The sequence below is a fragment of the Typopeltis vanoorti genome, chromosome 20 (assembly GCF_054136105.1).
Source record: "Typopeltis vanoorti isolate ZY-2024b chromosome 20, IOZ_Tvanoo_1.0, whole genome shotgun sequence".
NCBI lineage: Eukaryota > Metazoa > Arthropoda > Arachnida > Uropygi > Thelyphonidae > Typopeltis > Typopeltis vanoorti.
Window position 1 is genome coordinate 95,019,789 of NC_143568.1, and position 14,924 is coordinate 95,034,712.

A 14,924-nucleotide genomic window follows, 5' to 3' on the forward strand; every position below is an offset into this window, starting at 1 on the left:
CCTTTGTTAACCACACTCTTCTTTAATTTCCAGAGATGACCTCTTGTTCTTCCATCACTATCACACAGCTGAAACATTTCCCCTGCATCAATCCTATAAAAACCTTTTAGTAATTTGAATGTTTCTATCATATCCCCTCTTCTTCGCCTATCAACCAATCTCTGCAATCCACAAGCTCTCAATCTATCAATGTAGGGAGCATTTTTTATATCACTCACCAACTTGGTCACTCTTCTCTGAACCCTCTCCACAGCCTCCTCATCTCCAAGGAATCCAGGTGACCAGACCTGAGCACAGTAATCCAAATGTGGAAGTATCAATGCTTTATAAAGGGGAATAATAACCTTTTTATCTCTGGATGTCAGTGTGTTCCTCAACAACCAAGTAATCCTATGTGCAATCTTGGACACCTTAGCAATGTGTCCTCTGAACTTCATCTCCCTATCTACCAATACCCCTAAGTCCCTAGCCTCATCAATCTCTTGGAGTACCTTTCCATCGATGTAGTACACAGCTGGTAATCTTTTAATCCCAAAATGCATGACTTTACACTTTTCCACATTGAACTGACATCCATTATCTTTTGCCCTTTTTACCAGCTTATTTAAATCATCCTGCAAACTTTCAACATCAGCTTGATTTTTTATTGCACTACACAACTTTGCATCATCAGCAAACAACTGAATATCTCCCTTTAAGCCGTTTCCTATATCATTTATATACAAATTAAACAACATTGGCCCAAGCACAGAGCCCTGAGGCACACCACTGGTCACCTGCCTCATTCTGGACTCGGCTCCTCCATACACCACCTTATGGTATCTCTCCCTGAGCCATTCTCCTATCCATATCACCAATTTAATATCCATTTCCATCTGCTCCAATTTGCGTGACAGTGTTCTATGGGGTATCCTGTCAAAAGCCTTAGCAAAATCCAGAAGTACCACTGTGTAGCCAGTTCCTTTGTCCAACTCAGATGTTATTCTATTATGAATAGTTAATAGATTGCTAAGGCAGGATCTACCTTTAACAAAACCATGTTGGCCTCTATAGAGTATCATATCCTGATCCACCCATTCTTGAATTTTGTCTTTAACCAACTTTTCCAATACTTTTACCACTACTCCTGAGATGGTGATTGGTCTGTAATTCAATACCGCAGTTTTAGAGCCACCCTTATGCAAAGGAACCACTTTGCCTAACTTCCACTCCCTAGGGACCATACCAGAGTTCAAACTTAAGTTAAATATCCAGGTGAGAGGGGTTGACAATTCATTTGCACGTTCACGCAACACCCGAGCTGATATTCCATCTAAGCCTACCGCAGTGTTTGCATTTAAGTTTTGCAATATATTTAATACCTCTGATTCTTTAGCTTCAATTCTCACATTAGGTATTGCTGTAGGTATAGAGATATCCTCACTTGGGTGATAGACTTTTGAAAAGTGATCACTCAGTAACTCGACTATTATATCTGATTTTGTCACCTCAATACTATCAGCACCCACTAAGGTTATCCTTCCGAAGTCACTCTTCCTCTTACTTGCCACATAGCGGAAGAACTCTTTGGGATTACCCTTGATCTCTTTGGCTAAGGTCTTCTCATAATCTGATTTAGCTTTTCTTACTATGCTGGTAACCTTCCTAGCTTGAGCCTTGTACTGCTCACGGGTGTCCTGATCGCCTTTCTCCTTGTAAATTCTCCATAACATTTTCTTTTTTTGCAGTTCAAGCTTGATACTACTCCTCATCCATCTAATGCCTGCCTTGTTTGACCTCCTAACCATGGGGACACAATCTGATATTGCTTTCCTCAGATACCCGCTGATTTTATCCTAAGCACTGCTAACATCTTTCCCTTGCAATATGTTCTGCCATGGGATGGCTGCAAGCTCACTCCGAAGCTTGTTATAATTGCCTAACCTGTAGTTCCGTACATACCCCTTCTTAATAGAAAAATCCACAGATTTTGCAACCTCCCAAGTCAATACCACATGATCACTTTCACCAACTGGAGGTAACGAGGACACCTTACTTATGCATATAACCTCTGAACCAATAACCAGGTCCAACACTCTCACACCACGTGTCCCTTCAGTTACGTGCTGTTTCAAGTAATTATCTCGTAGAAGATGTATGAATTCCATTTCCTTTTTGCTACGTGATATTTCCTCCTTCCAATTGATATCACCGTAATTAAAATCCCCCATAATAATCACCAAGCCTTCACTCATTGCACTAAGTTGCTGATGCATGAATTCAATATCTCCCCCCGTACTCCCTGGCCTATAGCAGCATCCAACTGTATATTTGGTTGCGTTGGTCACTATTTCGCACCAGACTGCCTCAAATGAACTCTCATTCACATGTCTATCATCATGATATACTACTTTCTTTGGCTGCAACACATCAGCTATCATCAACAGTACTCCTGTTCTATCCTCTGTATCCTCCCTGAAAATACTGTACCCATCACATTCAATTCCAGTGACCACATCTTCTGCTGACAGCCAAGTTTCACTAATGCCTACAACTTTTGGTGAGATTTCACTGACTAATGCCAAAAATTCTTCTCTCTTATTTCGAATGCTTCTAGCATTGGTATACAAAAATTGCAGATTCCCTCTAGATCTTGTACCGGCTTTAGAACTGATATATAAGTCACTAACTACCGTAGTCCTATGCCGATTTTTATCCCCTCTCTTCTGCAATTTATTCAGCCTATAAGGATCAATAAATACACAATCAGTGCTAAAGTTTCTCTCTCTTACACTCAACCTTTTCAATATTAGTTTCCCTGCCCAATAACTTCAACCTGCTCAGAAAACAATAACTTCTTCAATCGCTTATGTCCTTGCATGTTAAGATGCAGTCCATCTCTAGCATACAACTGCCTTTTTCCTTCAAACACACTCCAAACATCAACAAACTCCAGACCTCTTTTTCTGCACATTCTTGCAATCATATCATTCATTATCATTGCTCGTCTACTTAACTCGTAATTGTCAAAACGAGGCAGCACACACACTATTCTCCCATTGACACTTTTCCTCTTCACAATATCTAATAATGTTCTTAAATCTTTTCCTACCCGATTTATACTACCTCTCAGGTCATTCGTACCCACCATAACTATCATCTTGTCTGCTTCATGCCCTCTCTTTATTGCTAAAGCCACTCTTTCTATTGTTCCATCAGCCAAGCACTCCTCATGCATACCACTCTCCATACCCTTAATCATAGAATCACCATATATTTTACCACTCTTAACTTCATTCAAGTCCACACTCATGGACTCATTCTCTACACTATTCAGCATGACTCTCCCAGCTTCATTACTCAACTCTCTATTACTTATCCCCCCACTCTCACTACATCTCATTTCTTCTAGGCCACTTGTGGTTTTATTATGTTGACTCCCAATCACTCCCATACTATTTATTACTGAATCATTCACCAAAGACTCACCCATATGTAATCCTGTTCTAGTTACTTCAGCTAAAGTAATCTCTATAGTCCTAATTTCTCTGTTTAACACATTAAACTCCGCTTTAACTTCCAGTATCTCCTTACCGATCACTTCCTCATGAAGAAGATGAAGGTCATTTTTCATTTCATAAACTCCCGCCAAAGTTCTTCCACTACGGTCCCGATGTCAGCTTCCATTCCTAAACGCTCCAGCCTATCCCGACACTTCTCACATACGTCGACATTTTCGTTCTTCTCATTTTGCCAGACCGACCACAGATCCTTCACATTTTTTGGTGCATACATATAGCAGTTTCCGCAACGCATCCATTGCGAAAAATCTAACGCTGAGCCAGCCTTTCGTGTAGTAGTAGAAGTCCTGCGCGCCGCTGACGTACGTTTCTTGTTGGACGCCATCTTTACACGTTGATATAGTGAAACAAACGGCAGTGAAAACACAATATATACAACACAGTTCTAAACAATAATACCACTGAAGGACACTTGTTTCTAACCGATGCACAATTGCAGCACAATTTGTGACAAAAAGCCACACTATATTTAACTTTAAAAACACGTTTTCTAGACTAGCTAAACTCGACCGCCACATTTACCAAGGACACTAGCGCCACCCTATTTATGGCAGGCACCTAATTAATGGCAGGCAATATTAAGTAAAGAGGCAAATATCAGAATGGGAGACTGGACACTGACACTTATTTGTGCCTGTGGTCCCTCAGAAGGTTCTACTAAGAAGTGGAGGAATTTTTTGAGGTATTAGGTAAGTACCTGCTAGATTTCTGTTCAGGACATTTTCTGTTCAGGACATGGCTAGTTATTACTAACACTGTTTCAACATAGAAATGTACATAAAATCACATGGAGAGAAGATGCAAGAAATAAATCTCATTGACTATGTTATTGTTGATAGCGATGTTTTCTCACTGGCTCAGGACATGAATGATACAAAGGATTCGAAAGATTAGAAATTGGAAGTGATCACCATATAATTTTGAGCAGGCTAAAATTAAACTTTCTTACACACTGATTTTTAATATAAAATTTTAAAATGAATCAAAGTCTCACTTATGCTGCTTATCCTTGGACACACACACACTGCAATAGCATTTCATTATAAATCTGTGGTAAAGTAATATCTTCTATTATTTCAGATTGATTGATGAGTGACATTATTAGTATCATCGAACTTGAAAACATTAAATCCAAAATGGTGGAATGTTTTGTTAAAATCATCATTCTTTGTGAAGAATGTTTCCATTAATGGCAGGCAATATTAAGTAAAGAGGCAAATATCAGAATGGGGGACTGGACACTGACACTTATTTGTGCCTGTGGTCCCTCAGAAGGTTCCTAAGAAGTGGAGGAATTTTTTGAGGTATTAGGTAAGTACCTGCTAGATTTCTGTTCAGGACATGGCTAGTTATTACTAACACTGTTTCACCATAGAAATGTACACAAAATCACATGGAGAGAAGATGCAAGAAATAAGTCTCATTGACTATGTTATTGTTGATAGCGATGTTTTCTCACTGGCTCAGGACATGAATGATACAAAGGATTCGAAAGATTAGAAATTGGAAGTGATCACCATATAATTTTGAGCAGGCTAAAATTAAACTTTCTTACACACTGATTTTTAATATAAAATTTTAAAATGAATCAAAGTTCAGCTTTCAGAGATGAAATGTAGACTAAAATATACAGACATTATTCAAGGGGGGGAAAAATCCCTTCTTTTTACCTTATCCTTTCAGGATTTTGTCTCTATATAAAATATGAAAAATATTTTAAAAAACTGCCCACAGTACTAATGCATTATTGGTTTACAATCTTATGTGGCTGCACATCATAAAAAAAAAAAAGCACTTCAAAATCTTCATACATACTGTTATTTTCCTGTCTTTAATACTATTTTTCTTTTTTATTTATCCTTTCAGGAGATTTTGTCTCTCTCCTTTTCTGTCCCTGCTAGTATATCATTTTTCAGTCCTAAGTCTCACTTATGCTGCTTATCCTTGGACACACACACACTGCAATAGCATTTCATTATAAATCTGTGGTAAAGTAATATCTTCTATTATTTCAGATTGATTGATGAGTGACATTATTAGTATCATCGAACTTGAAAACATTAAATCCAAAATGGTGGAATGTTTTGTTAAAATCATCATTCTTTTGTGAAGAATGTTTCCATTAATATTCAGCCTTATAAACAATCCAGCAATAGACTACAATAAATTCAGTTTGTTAAATAATTTGTTTAATATTATAATCTACTATACAGACTTCATGTACAAAATGTGGCCATTTACAGTAATACAGAATTAGATTAAAAACACAAACTGTTCATTACACTATAATCTCTAATCATTGACTGATTCATTTCCAAATGGTATTTTAAATTGTACTCCTGCAGAAAAGTTCTAGCTCCAACTTCAATAAATATCATTTATTGAATGGAAGAGGTTAGAAATAAGGAGGAAGAAAATTCTACAAAATGTAACACCTTAGGGTTTGAGATTTAGGAAGTTTTGCCCTTCTAGTGATGAAAATGAATATCATTTTTCTGAAATGATTATTTATTTTTCTTTCTTTAGAATCTTAGTCATATTCGAACGTACATTAATGTGTACATTCTCAGGTATTTATGAAACACAAAGTGGTCCTAAACACTGCAATAGTGTTTTATTTCTTTTATTATGGTTTGTGAAGAAGAAAAAAATTAATTAATAAAAGTTGTAATATACTATACTGTATGTAGAATATGAAAGTGCTAGTTATATGTATTCTTATTCTGGGAACAGCAAACAAATGTGTAATTCTTGAGATAATAGACTTAACTATTAAAAGGCAAAACTTTAACAAATTCAGTATCTATATTACAAAATAAAAAACTATTACATTAAAAAAAAGTACATGGAACACTTTTAATTTCTACAGTGCAGAAAGATAATTTCAATTTTAACAAAAACATGAGTGACTTCCTATTCTTCAGTGATAATTAACTGAAAGAGAGATGAGCAATTGGAATTATCCTGATGACGATGATTGAGTTGATGGTGGTGTTGATGGGGGAAAAAAAAAAAAAAAACTGCAGCGTTTATAATTCTTGAGTATGCTACCTACTGTGATTTTCCAGGTAGAAATAGACAGGAAACTGAAATTAAAAAAGAAGTATGTGTTAAAGTAAGCCGTTTATAGAAATTCTCAATTTGAAGTAATATGGGGCAAAGTGAAAAGATGTCAAGCCCAACAGTACTGGAACATGTCTTTTTGTTATTGAAGGTAGCTTTTATAAGTAGTTCTGATAATCAGTTGTCATTCTTTGTTATGTAAAAGTGGAAACTGTTAATTAAAACTACTTGCATTACATATGAATTATCTTTATCTGTCCTGTTATGTCAACAATATGCACATTCATATTGAAAAAGGAGATTGTTAATTTCATTTCATATTATTATGTATTCATTGAAACACATATTTAGACTTTTTTTATTTTGCATTCTATGTTGTGACATGTTATTAAACCTTCAATAAATATTCAACAAACCATTGTTACTTGATCTGTTACACAATTTAACTTGATCTTCTTAACTATATTAAACTCTTAGTTCAACATTACTGACAATCTTCCAATAAACTGATTTTAGTAGTTCTTTTTTAATGAACTTTTTTGCTGTACAGGTTAATTAAAATCCTCTGTTTTGTACATTTTTTCCTTAAAGGATATGAACTGTCATTCTTTCTTTCAAGTTTGCCATACTTGTTAAAAAAAATGTTAATATTTGTTAATTTATATCTTAGAAAGATCATTAACATCAAATGTCCATGGAGTCAAAAGACTCATAGCATGAGGTCCCCACTGATACAAACAAAACTCTTCAAACCATTCCTTAAACTCATTCACCGTTGCTGTACTCACCACTCAAGCAGCACATTCTGCTCTTCATGCAAATAACTGCCTCTTCACACACATTTTCCTCCCTATTTTCCTCTGTTCTTTGGAAAATATCTTCATTTAACTGGTAACAACCCCTTACTAACTTATGTCCCAATCATATTACCCTCCTATTCATAAAGCCTGTAAATGGCATTCTCTCAATTTGCCTTCATATCCAGCATTCCAGAGATTGTTTGAGAGAATTACTACTCCTTAATTTAATTTGTATATAGATGATATAGGGAAAGATTTAAGGGAGAATATTCAGTTTGCTGATGAAGCAAACTAGAGAGGGGAATTAGTTAAAGGTGATATATCTTGTAAGATGATTTAAATTAATTGGCATTAGGTAAAGGATAATGATTGTTAATTTAATGGTGTGAAATGTAATGTTATGCACTTTGGGTTGAAAAGGTTGCATGCTGTATATCATATTGATGGTACCAGATTGCAGGAAATTGATGAGGCTAGGGACTTGGAGATGATGGTGGTCAGAGAGGGCATATTGCAAAAGTTGTTAAAATAGCTCAATGGATTATATGGATGTTGAAAAACATGCTAACAAGTAAAGATGGGGTGTCATTATCTCTCTCTTTATAAGGCTATGATTTGGGCTTATCTTGACTACTGTGCACAGATTTGGCCATCTGTATGTTTCTTGGGGATAAGGAAGTGGTAGAGAGGATTCAAAGATGAGTGACTAAGCTGGTGACAAGTCTGTGGAATGCCTTTATGAGGATAGGTTGAACGTGTGTGGATCACAAAGTTTAGTTGATAGGCAGAACAAGAGGGCCCATGATGGAAACTTATAAGGTATTAAAAGGGTTTTATAAAATTGATGCAAAGGAAATTTTTCAATATATGACAAATAGAGAACTAGAGGTCATCTGTGGAAGTTGCGTGTGAGTGGGGTTAGTAAGGGTGTGTGTGGACTAGATTATTTGGAGAGTGGTAAACAAGTAGAACAGTTGGTTGGAATTGTGAGTGCCCTGACAGTGAATGAGTTCAAGCAGAGGTATAATAGGTTTTGTGGGTCTCCTGTGATGAGTCTCTGGACTCCGTGGAGATACCATATAATAATAATATGCTCATCCCCCGTGAAAAATCAGATTACCAATTCTGTATAGTTATTCATATGTGGCCTTATCAAGGCCCTACACATTGAAAGTCATAATGAGTTTTACTTCTACATGTCAGGATACTCATTGTATCCTCACAATTTTAGTAGTGTGACTTAAACTTCAGGCACAGATTCCCCCATATCTTCCACTGCCTTCAGAATTTCTTCATCAATTGTATATTTCTGTCTCATTCTTGCCTACCAAATACCAAAACTTGCCTTACATTTTGCAGCTATGAATTGGTAGCTCCACTCATGTTCTATTATTCTTCTGTAAAGCCACACTATCTCCTCAGTTCTCACTGAACCTTGCATCATATGTTAACTGAATATCTCCATCTAAACCTGTCCTTTAGTAACATAGACATAGTTTAACAATAATGGCCTCTCAAACAAATCCTTGCACAGTATACCACTGGTGACTTTCCTCTTCCAGGATAGTGCTCCCCACACGCAACTTATAAATGCCTATATGACAGTCAAGCCGGTCGCTTATCTAGCTGGCTAATCTATTACTGAATATGATCCATTTCAATTTACTTATCAAAAATCTTTGCAAAAAAAAAAAAAAAATATATATATATATATCAGTGACGTCGCATGCCCATTTCAGTTGGGTGTGCTGCCATGTGGGTTATGCAACACTTGCTACAAATTTCACATCAATTTGACCGTATGCATGGGCGTGCACTGCAGAAAATTTTCCAGGTGGGAGGCAAAGCTTGGAGACAATTGTATCAAATTTTTATAATTATTGATTTAATTAAATAATGATCAATAAATGTCTTTTAGCATTTTTTTGATGTAATTATTTATCGATGTAAACTATAACTACCATACATTATTTTCATTTTAGATCGATTTTAATGATCTATAATTCTTGAAAAAAAAAAATTATTCGGAATTAATAGTTTTTAGCACAATTTCATATATAAAAAATTGACCGGCATATTTTATTAAAAATCAACTAATTAATCAATCCCAAAATCCTAAATTAAATTATTTCAGTTGAAAAGCAAAAATAATCATAAAACTAACAAGTAAAATAATATTAAATTACATACACTTACCTTTTAAAAATGTATTTTTCTGTTTAAATTTGTTTCACTATAAATTTACAATTCACACTTCATTCAGTGACTCACTAGGCACAGAGGGCAAATGAACTGGTCTCTGTTCACAACAGTAATGAACATTTTTTTCACAAATCAGAAAAAGATAAAACAAAAACAGGAACACTTGTTTTATGGCTTCCCCACCATGGGCCAAAACAGGCCAACCCATAATAAAATTTTAAGACAGAAAGCGACCCAGGGTTGAGGGTGTAAGATTACATATCACAATCACTTTTAGGATTATAATTTGTGGAATTTTTTACTCAATCCCGAGGGGAATGCCCCCCCCCCCCCATTGTGGACGCTCATGACCGTGTGATTGCATTTTTATCGATGTATGAAAGTTTTGAGAGATCCTATAAAATCTAAACATGAATGAGTGAATTTATGATGACATAATTAAAAAAAAAAACCTTATGAAGAGAGAGAGTATTGCAGGAATAAATATGGTTTGATGGAGCAGCAAATCATCTCATAAAATTTGTTGCATATGTTATGCGTATTTCTCTGGTTTGTGTATATTTTTTTCTGGCTCTGTTTTCCAGGAATTTTATTTTGTTTACTGAGACTCAGTATACATAACATCTGATCATTATCGGAATTATCCACACTTTCGGGAATCCTACATTCATTAGTTGTTTTTTTTTTAGTATTAGGAATTCTGTCTTATCAATCTCACACATGCTGGTATTTTGTTGTAGATCAACAACATCTTATAATACACAGAATATTCATTTTTATTCAGGAATAGATATTTTTTTATTGTCTGTTGTTTCCGAAGACTAGAATAAAAATTTCTCTTTATACCATTAAAAAAACTTTGCATCCTCAACAGATGCTATACTGCATTAGGTTTTTTCTCCTAACATCCACTTTCAAATTTTCAGTTCCAGAAAACGTGTAACAGCTGTTTGTAATACAGCCATCGGATATAGTAATCGCTCAACTCATGACAAGTGACAACATTCAATTACATTGGTTGACACAATAACCAATCGCAGCCACTAGGTGAGCTGAAAATGTTAGCTCACTCAGTCTGACCTCAGCGGTTCAAGAATACTAAAACGCTAAGAATTTGACCTGCTGCTCTCTCTTTACATCTTTTCGAAGGCCTCAAAGGTGTATGCATTTTGAAAGCACATCCGGGCTATTGATGCAAATGTGATGCAATGTTTACTTATAGAAAAGTGCTCTCTTCATGAAGCACTAATGCTTTATTATCCTAGTGAAGCGGATAATGAAGCATTAGTATATTGTGTTCAATTTTAGGAATTGCTCGAAGTCTGCAAACAATTGGGGGAGTCTAACGGGAATAAATGCAAAAATATAATATTGGTGATACTGATATTTCGTGGATGAGCACCGCACACCTAGCACATACGGAATATTCGCCCCTGATAGTATGTATATAAGTTTATTAAATTTTACTGAATTTTGATTTAAATGGCTGACTCAAATTGGTCTTATCCCAAATTTTTATACATATATAGTTTTTATCAAACAAATATTATGGAATAAGAGCATTTAACCCATTTTTCCAGAAATTGAGTGTGGCACAAATGCCATCATTTGTTCATAGAACAAATATTGAAATAAATGAATCATGAATTGTTATATGATGATTAATGGCGGCATCAATATTTATCATTAGTTATCACATTTAGGCATGAATTTTTAATGCTTGTAAAATATCTGAGTTGAACTGAACTATACCCAATAAGTTTTATTATAAATAAAATGTCAAGAGAATTTTTCATATTACTGGTACATTAATCAGAAATTCATCGTTTGGCAGGTAATTTATAGGATTGTAACATGACATAACCTAGTGTTACTGTACCTGAAGGAAGTTGAAATTAAGACATTTTACTAATATATATGCTATTCTAATTTAAGGTAATAAACTGTTTCATTCTTTCTTTTTATGCATGAAATGTTTGATTTTGGCTTAGCCTGTTTATCTTCAGTTATAAAGAAATAATTTTATTATGTGTTCTTTTTAATTCATTAGAAACATAACTAAATAGGAAAATGGAAGGAAATCTTCCAGTGTTTTGTAGCTATTACTATTTACAAAATCATGATTTCTCTTCCTCTTTTATGATTTAATTATTCTCATTTCTCTTCATTTCTATAATTTGATCCTTAAATTGTCTTTATAAGGTCTTTTATGTTCACATTATAACAATTTTTAGGAGTATTTGTAAATAATATTATCTTATATTGTATTAAACCAAATTATCCAAATTTAAACATGTACCTTCATGCTGTTTGAAGAAAGGAATTTTATTCAGATAAGTGAATTCTTTCATTTCTTAATTTTGTCATAATTTTCCTAATGAATTAAACAGTGCCTAATAAAAGTGGGTCACTACAGTTACAAAAGTCAAGCTGAAATCATTTTTCTTCACCTTCCCACACATCTGTACATAACTTCCAGAGATGGCATCTCTGCTCTATAATCCCTTCTGTGTTAATCCTGTAAAATCCCTTCACCAACTTAAAAAATAACTCTACCATATCATCCCTTTACTGCCTGTTTGATAAACTTTGCAAATTAGTTCTCTACGTAGCCAGTGTTGTAGAGTTCAGATGCTGCTATAATCACTTATCTTCGGATATTCGCAGCATTCCCACGACACAGTGGAATTACCGAGCTGGTAAGTATGACAAGCTTAGGAGATTGCTTGGTTCAGTGTCATGGCATGTAAAACTGCAAGGGCTGTATGTTGATAGTGCATGGGAAGTGGTTTAGGAGCGTTTGCAGGAGGTAATGGCTGAATGCATACCTAGAGTCTGGATAGTAAATCCAGTGGGGGTTAAATGGATGAATAACACCATTAAGCTTGAGCTTGAAAGAAAGAAACAATTGGGGAGGGAATTTAAGGAGAAAGGTGAGCTGCAAGCACACGAAAAGTATAAAGCACAGGCCAGAAGGGTAACTACTGTGTTAAGAAAAGCAAAAGCAGATTATGAAAGGAAATTAGCAGTGCCAGCTAAAGAGAATCCCAAACAGTTTTTTCGATATGCTGCAAGTAAAAGAAAAAATGTATACAGCAGAATGATTTCAAGAAATGCTGATGGTAGGGAGGTAATTGAATCAGTTGAAATAGTGGAATTACTGAGCGAGCACTTTGCAAGAATATATCATCCAGGTGGTGATATTGCAGGAATGAAGAAACCAATAGCTTATACAGGAATTGAGGTGAATAGTATATTACAAAACCTTAATGTGAATACATCTGTGGGATTGGATGGTATACCAGCTCAGGTCTTACGTGGAGCGGCAAAAGAATTGTCAGCGCCCTTGACCATTTTTCTTAATTTGAGTCTCAGGTCTGGGTTAGTGCCGAGGGGGTGGAAGGAGGGGAAAATAGTTCCATTGCATAAAGGAGGCTCCAAGACTGTTGTTGCAAATTACCGACCGATCAGCATATCAGGAGTCGTTGTCAAGAGAAAAATACAGGAATGGATAGATGATAATGAGATACTGTATGTGGGACAGCATGGTTTTGTGAAGGGTAGATCATGCTCACGTTTTATAACACAGTGACGGCTGAACTGGATAAGGTTAATGGGTTTACAGTGATGCTGCTGGACCTTGCTAAGGCCTTTGACAGGATACCACATGGAATTCTAATCAGTAAACTGCAGCATATGGGGATGGATATAGGGTTGATGAGATGGATAGGAGGGTGGTTGATGGAGAGATATCAGAGTAGTTTATTCAGGAGTAGAGTCCAAAAGAATGCCTGTGACTAGTGGTGTGCCGCAGGGTTCTGTTCTTCGACCACTGCTGTTTAATTTGTCCATTAACAATATAGGAAAGGATCTGAGAGGAACTGTTCATTTGTTTGCTGATGATGCAAAATTGGGTAGAGCACTAGTGAATCCACATGATGTCACAATTTTGCAGGATGATTTGAATAGATTGGAAGACTGGGCTAAGGAGAATGGATGTCAGTTTAATGTGGCAAAGTGTAAGGTTATGCATTTTGGGGTGAAAAGAATAGCAACAGTATACCACATTGGTGGAACTGTACTCCAGGAGATTGACGAGGCCGGGGATTTGGGAGTGTTGGTGGACAGGGAGTTGACGTTTAGGGGGCACATTGCAAAAGTGGCTAAATCAGCTCATCAGATCGCTTGGTTACTGAAGAATACTTTGACGAGCAGAGACAAGGAAGTTATTGTTCCTCTTTATTGAGCCTCGATAAGACCCCCATCTTGACTATTGTGCCCAGATCTGGGTGCCAGGGTTTCTTCTTGATAGGAGAGGTGAGTGACAAGATGATAAGCTGGTCTATGGAATGAATCTTATGTAGAACAGGTTGAAGATCTGTGGGTTGCAGAAATTGGTTGATAGGTGGAAGAGGGATGATATGATTGAGACATTCAAATTACTGAAGGATTTTTACAAGATTAATTCAGAGGAAATTTTTCAGAACAGGTCTGGTGGTAAGAGAACTAGGGGCCATCCATGGAAACTGGGCAAGAGTGTGTTTAGGAAGGGTGTTAGAACTAGGTTTTTTGCTTGGAGAGTGGTGAATGGAATAAACTGCCATTGTCTGTTGTGGGTGCCATGACTGTGAATATAGCTGTCTGAAGCAAAAGTGTTGTCTGTATCCCTTGAAATGGATAAAATTGAGTATCGTGTGTTATAAAATTCTTTATAAAAGAGGATTTAACAGCAAAAGAAATTCATTCGAAGTTCATATAAGTTTATGGGCACTCTTCTCCTTCATTTTTTGATAATTAAGAAATGGGCTGAGGAGTTTAAACGTTGCCATACCAGCCTTGAAGATGATTCACATGAAGGACGCCCAAAAAAGTGTAACACCACCAGAAATCATTGGTCAAGTGCCCGATATGGTATTGGATGACAGGTGAGTCTAAGTGCGTGAAATTGCTGAGACTATAGACATTTCAAAAGAATGTATAGGATATATTTTGCATGAAGAACTGCAAATGAAAAAGCTTTGTGCAAGATGGGTGCCATGCTTGCTCACAGCAGATCAAAAATGCAGTCGCATGGAAAATCTCTGAACAGCATTTTAACAAGAATAAAACTGATTCTGTGCATCGATTTATTACTATGGATGAGACTTGGATTCACCATTACACACCAAAATCCAAACAGCAGTCAAAACAGTGGACAGAAGCCGGTTGTTCAGCGTTAAAAAAAGACAAACTCGGTTCCATCAGCAGGAAAGGTCATGGCAACGGTGTTTTGTAAAGGCATTTTGTTTATTAATTATCT

At 35.9% G+C, this 14,924-nt stretch overlaps 1 protein-coding gene across 1 annotated transcript in view; it reads right to left on the reverse strand.

The window, feature by feature from the left end:
* Nucleotides 1–5,727: 5,727 nt before the first annotated feature.
* The window catches only part of LOC150095679 (calcium-transporting ATPase sarcoplasmic/endoplasmic reticulum type-like), a 382,896-nt gene continuing 373,699 nt past the window's right edge, over nucleotides 5,728–14,924 (reverse strand). Inside the window, 1 exon segment of the mRNA XM_090409696.1 lies at nucleotides 5,728–6,646. Within this exon segment, the coding sequence (XP_090265822.1) occupies nucleotides 6,612–6,646 (35 nt within the window). The 3' untranslated portion in view covers nucleotides 5,728–6,611.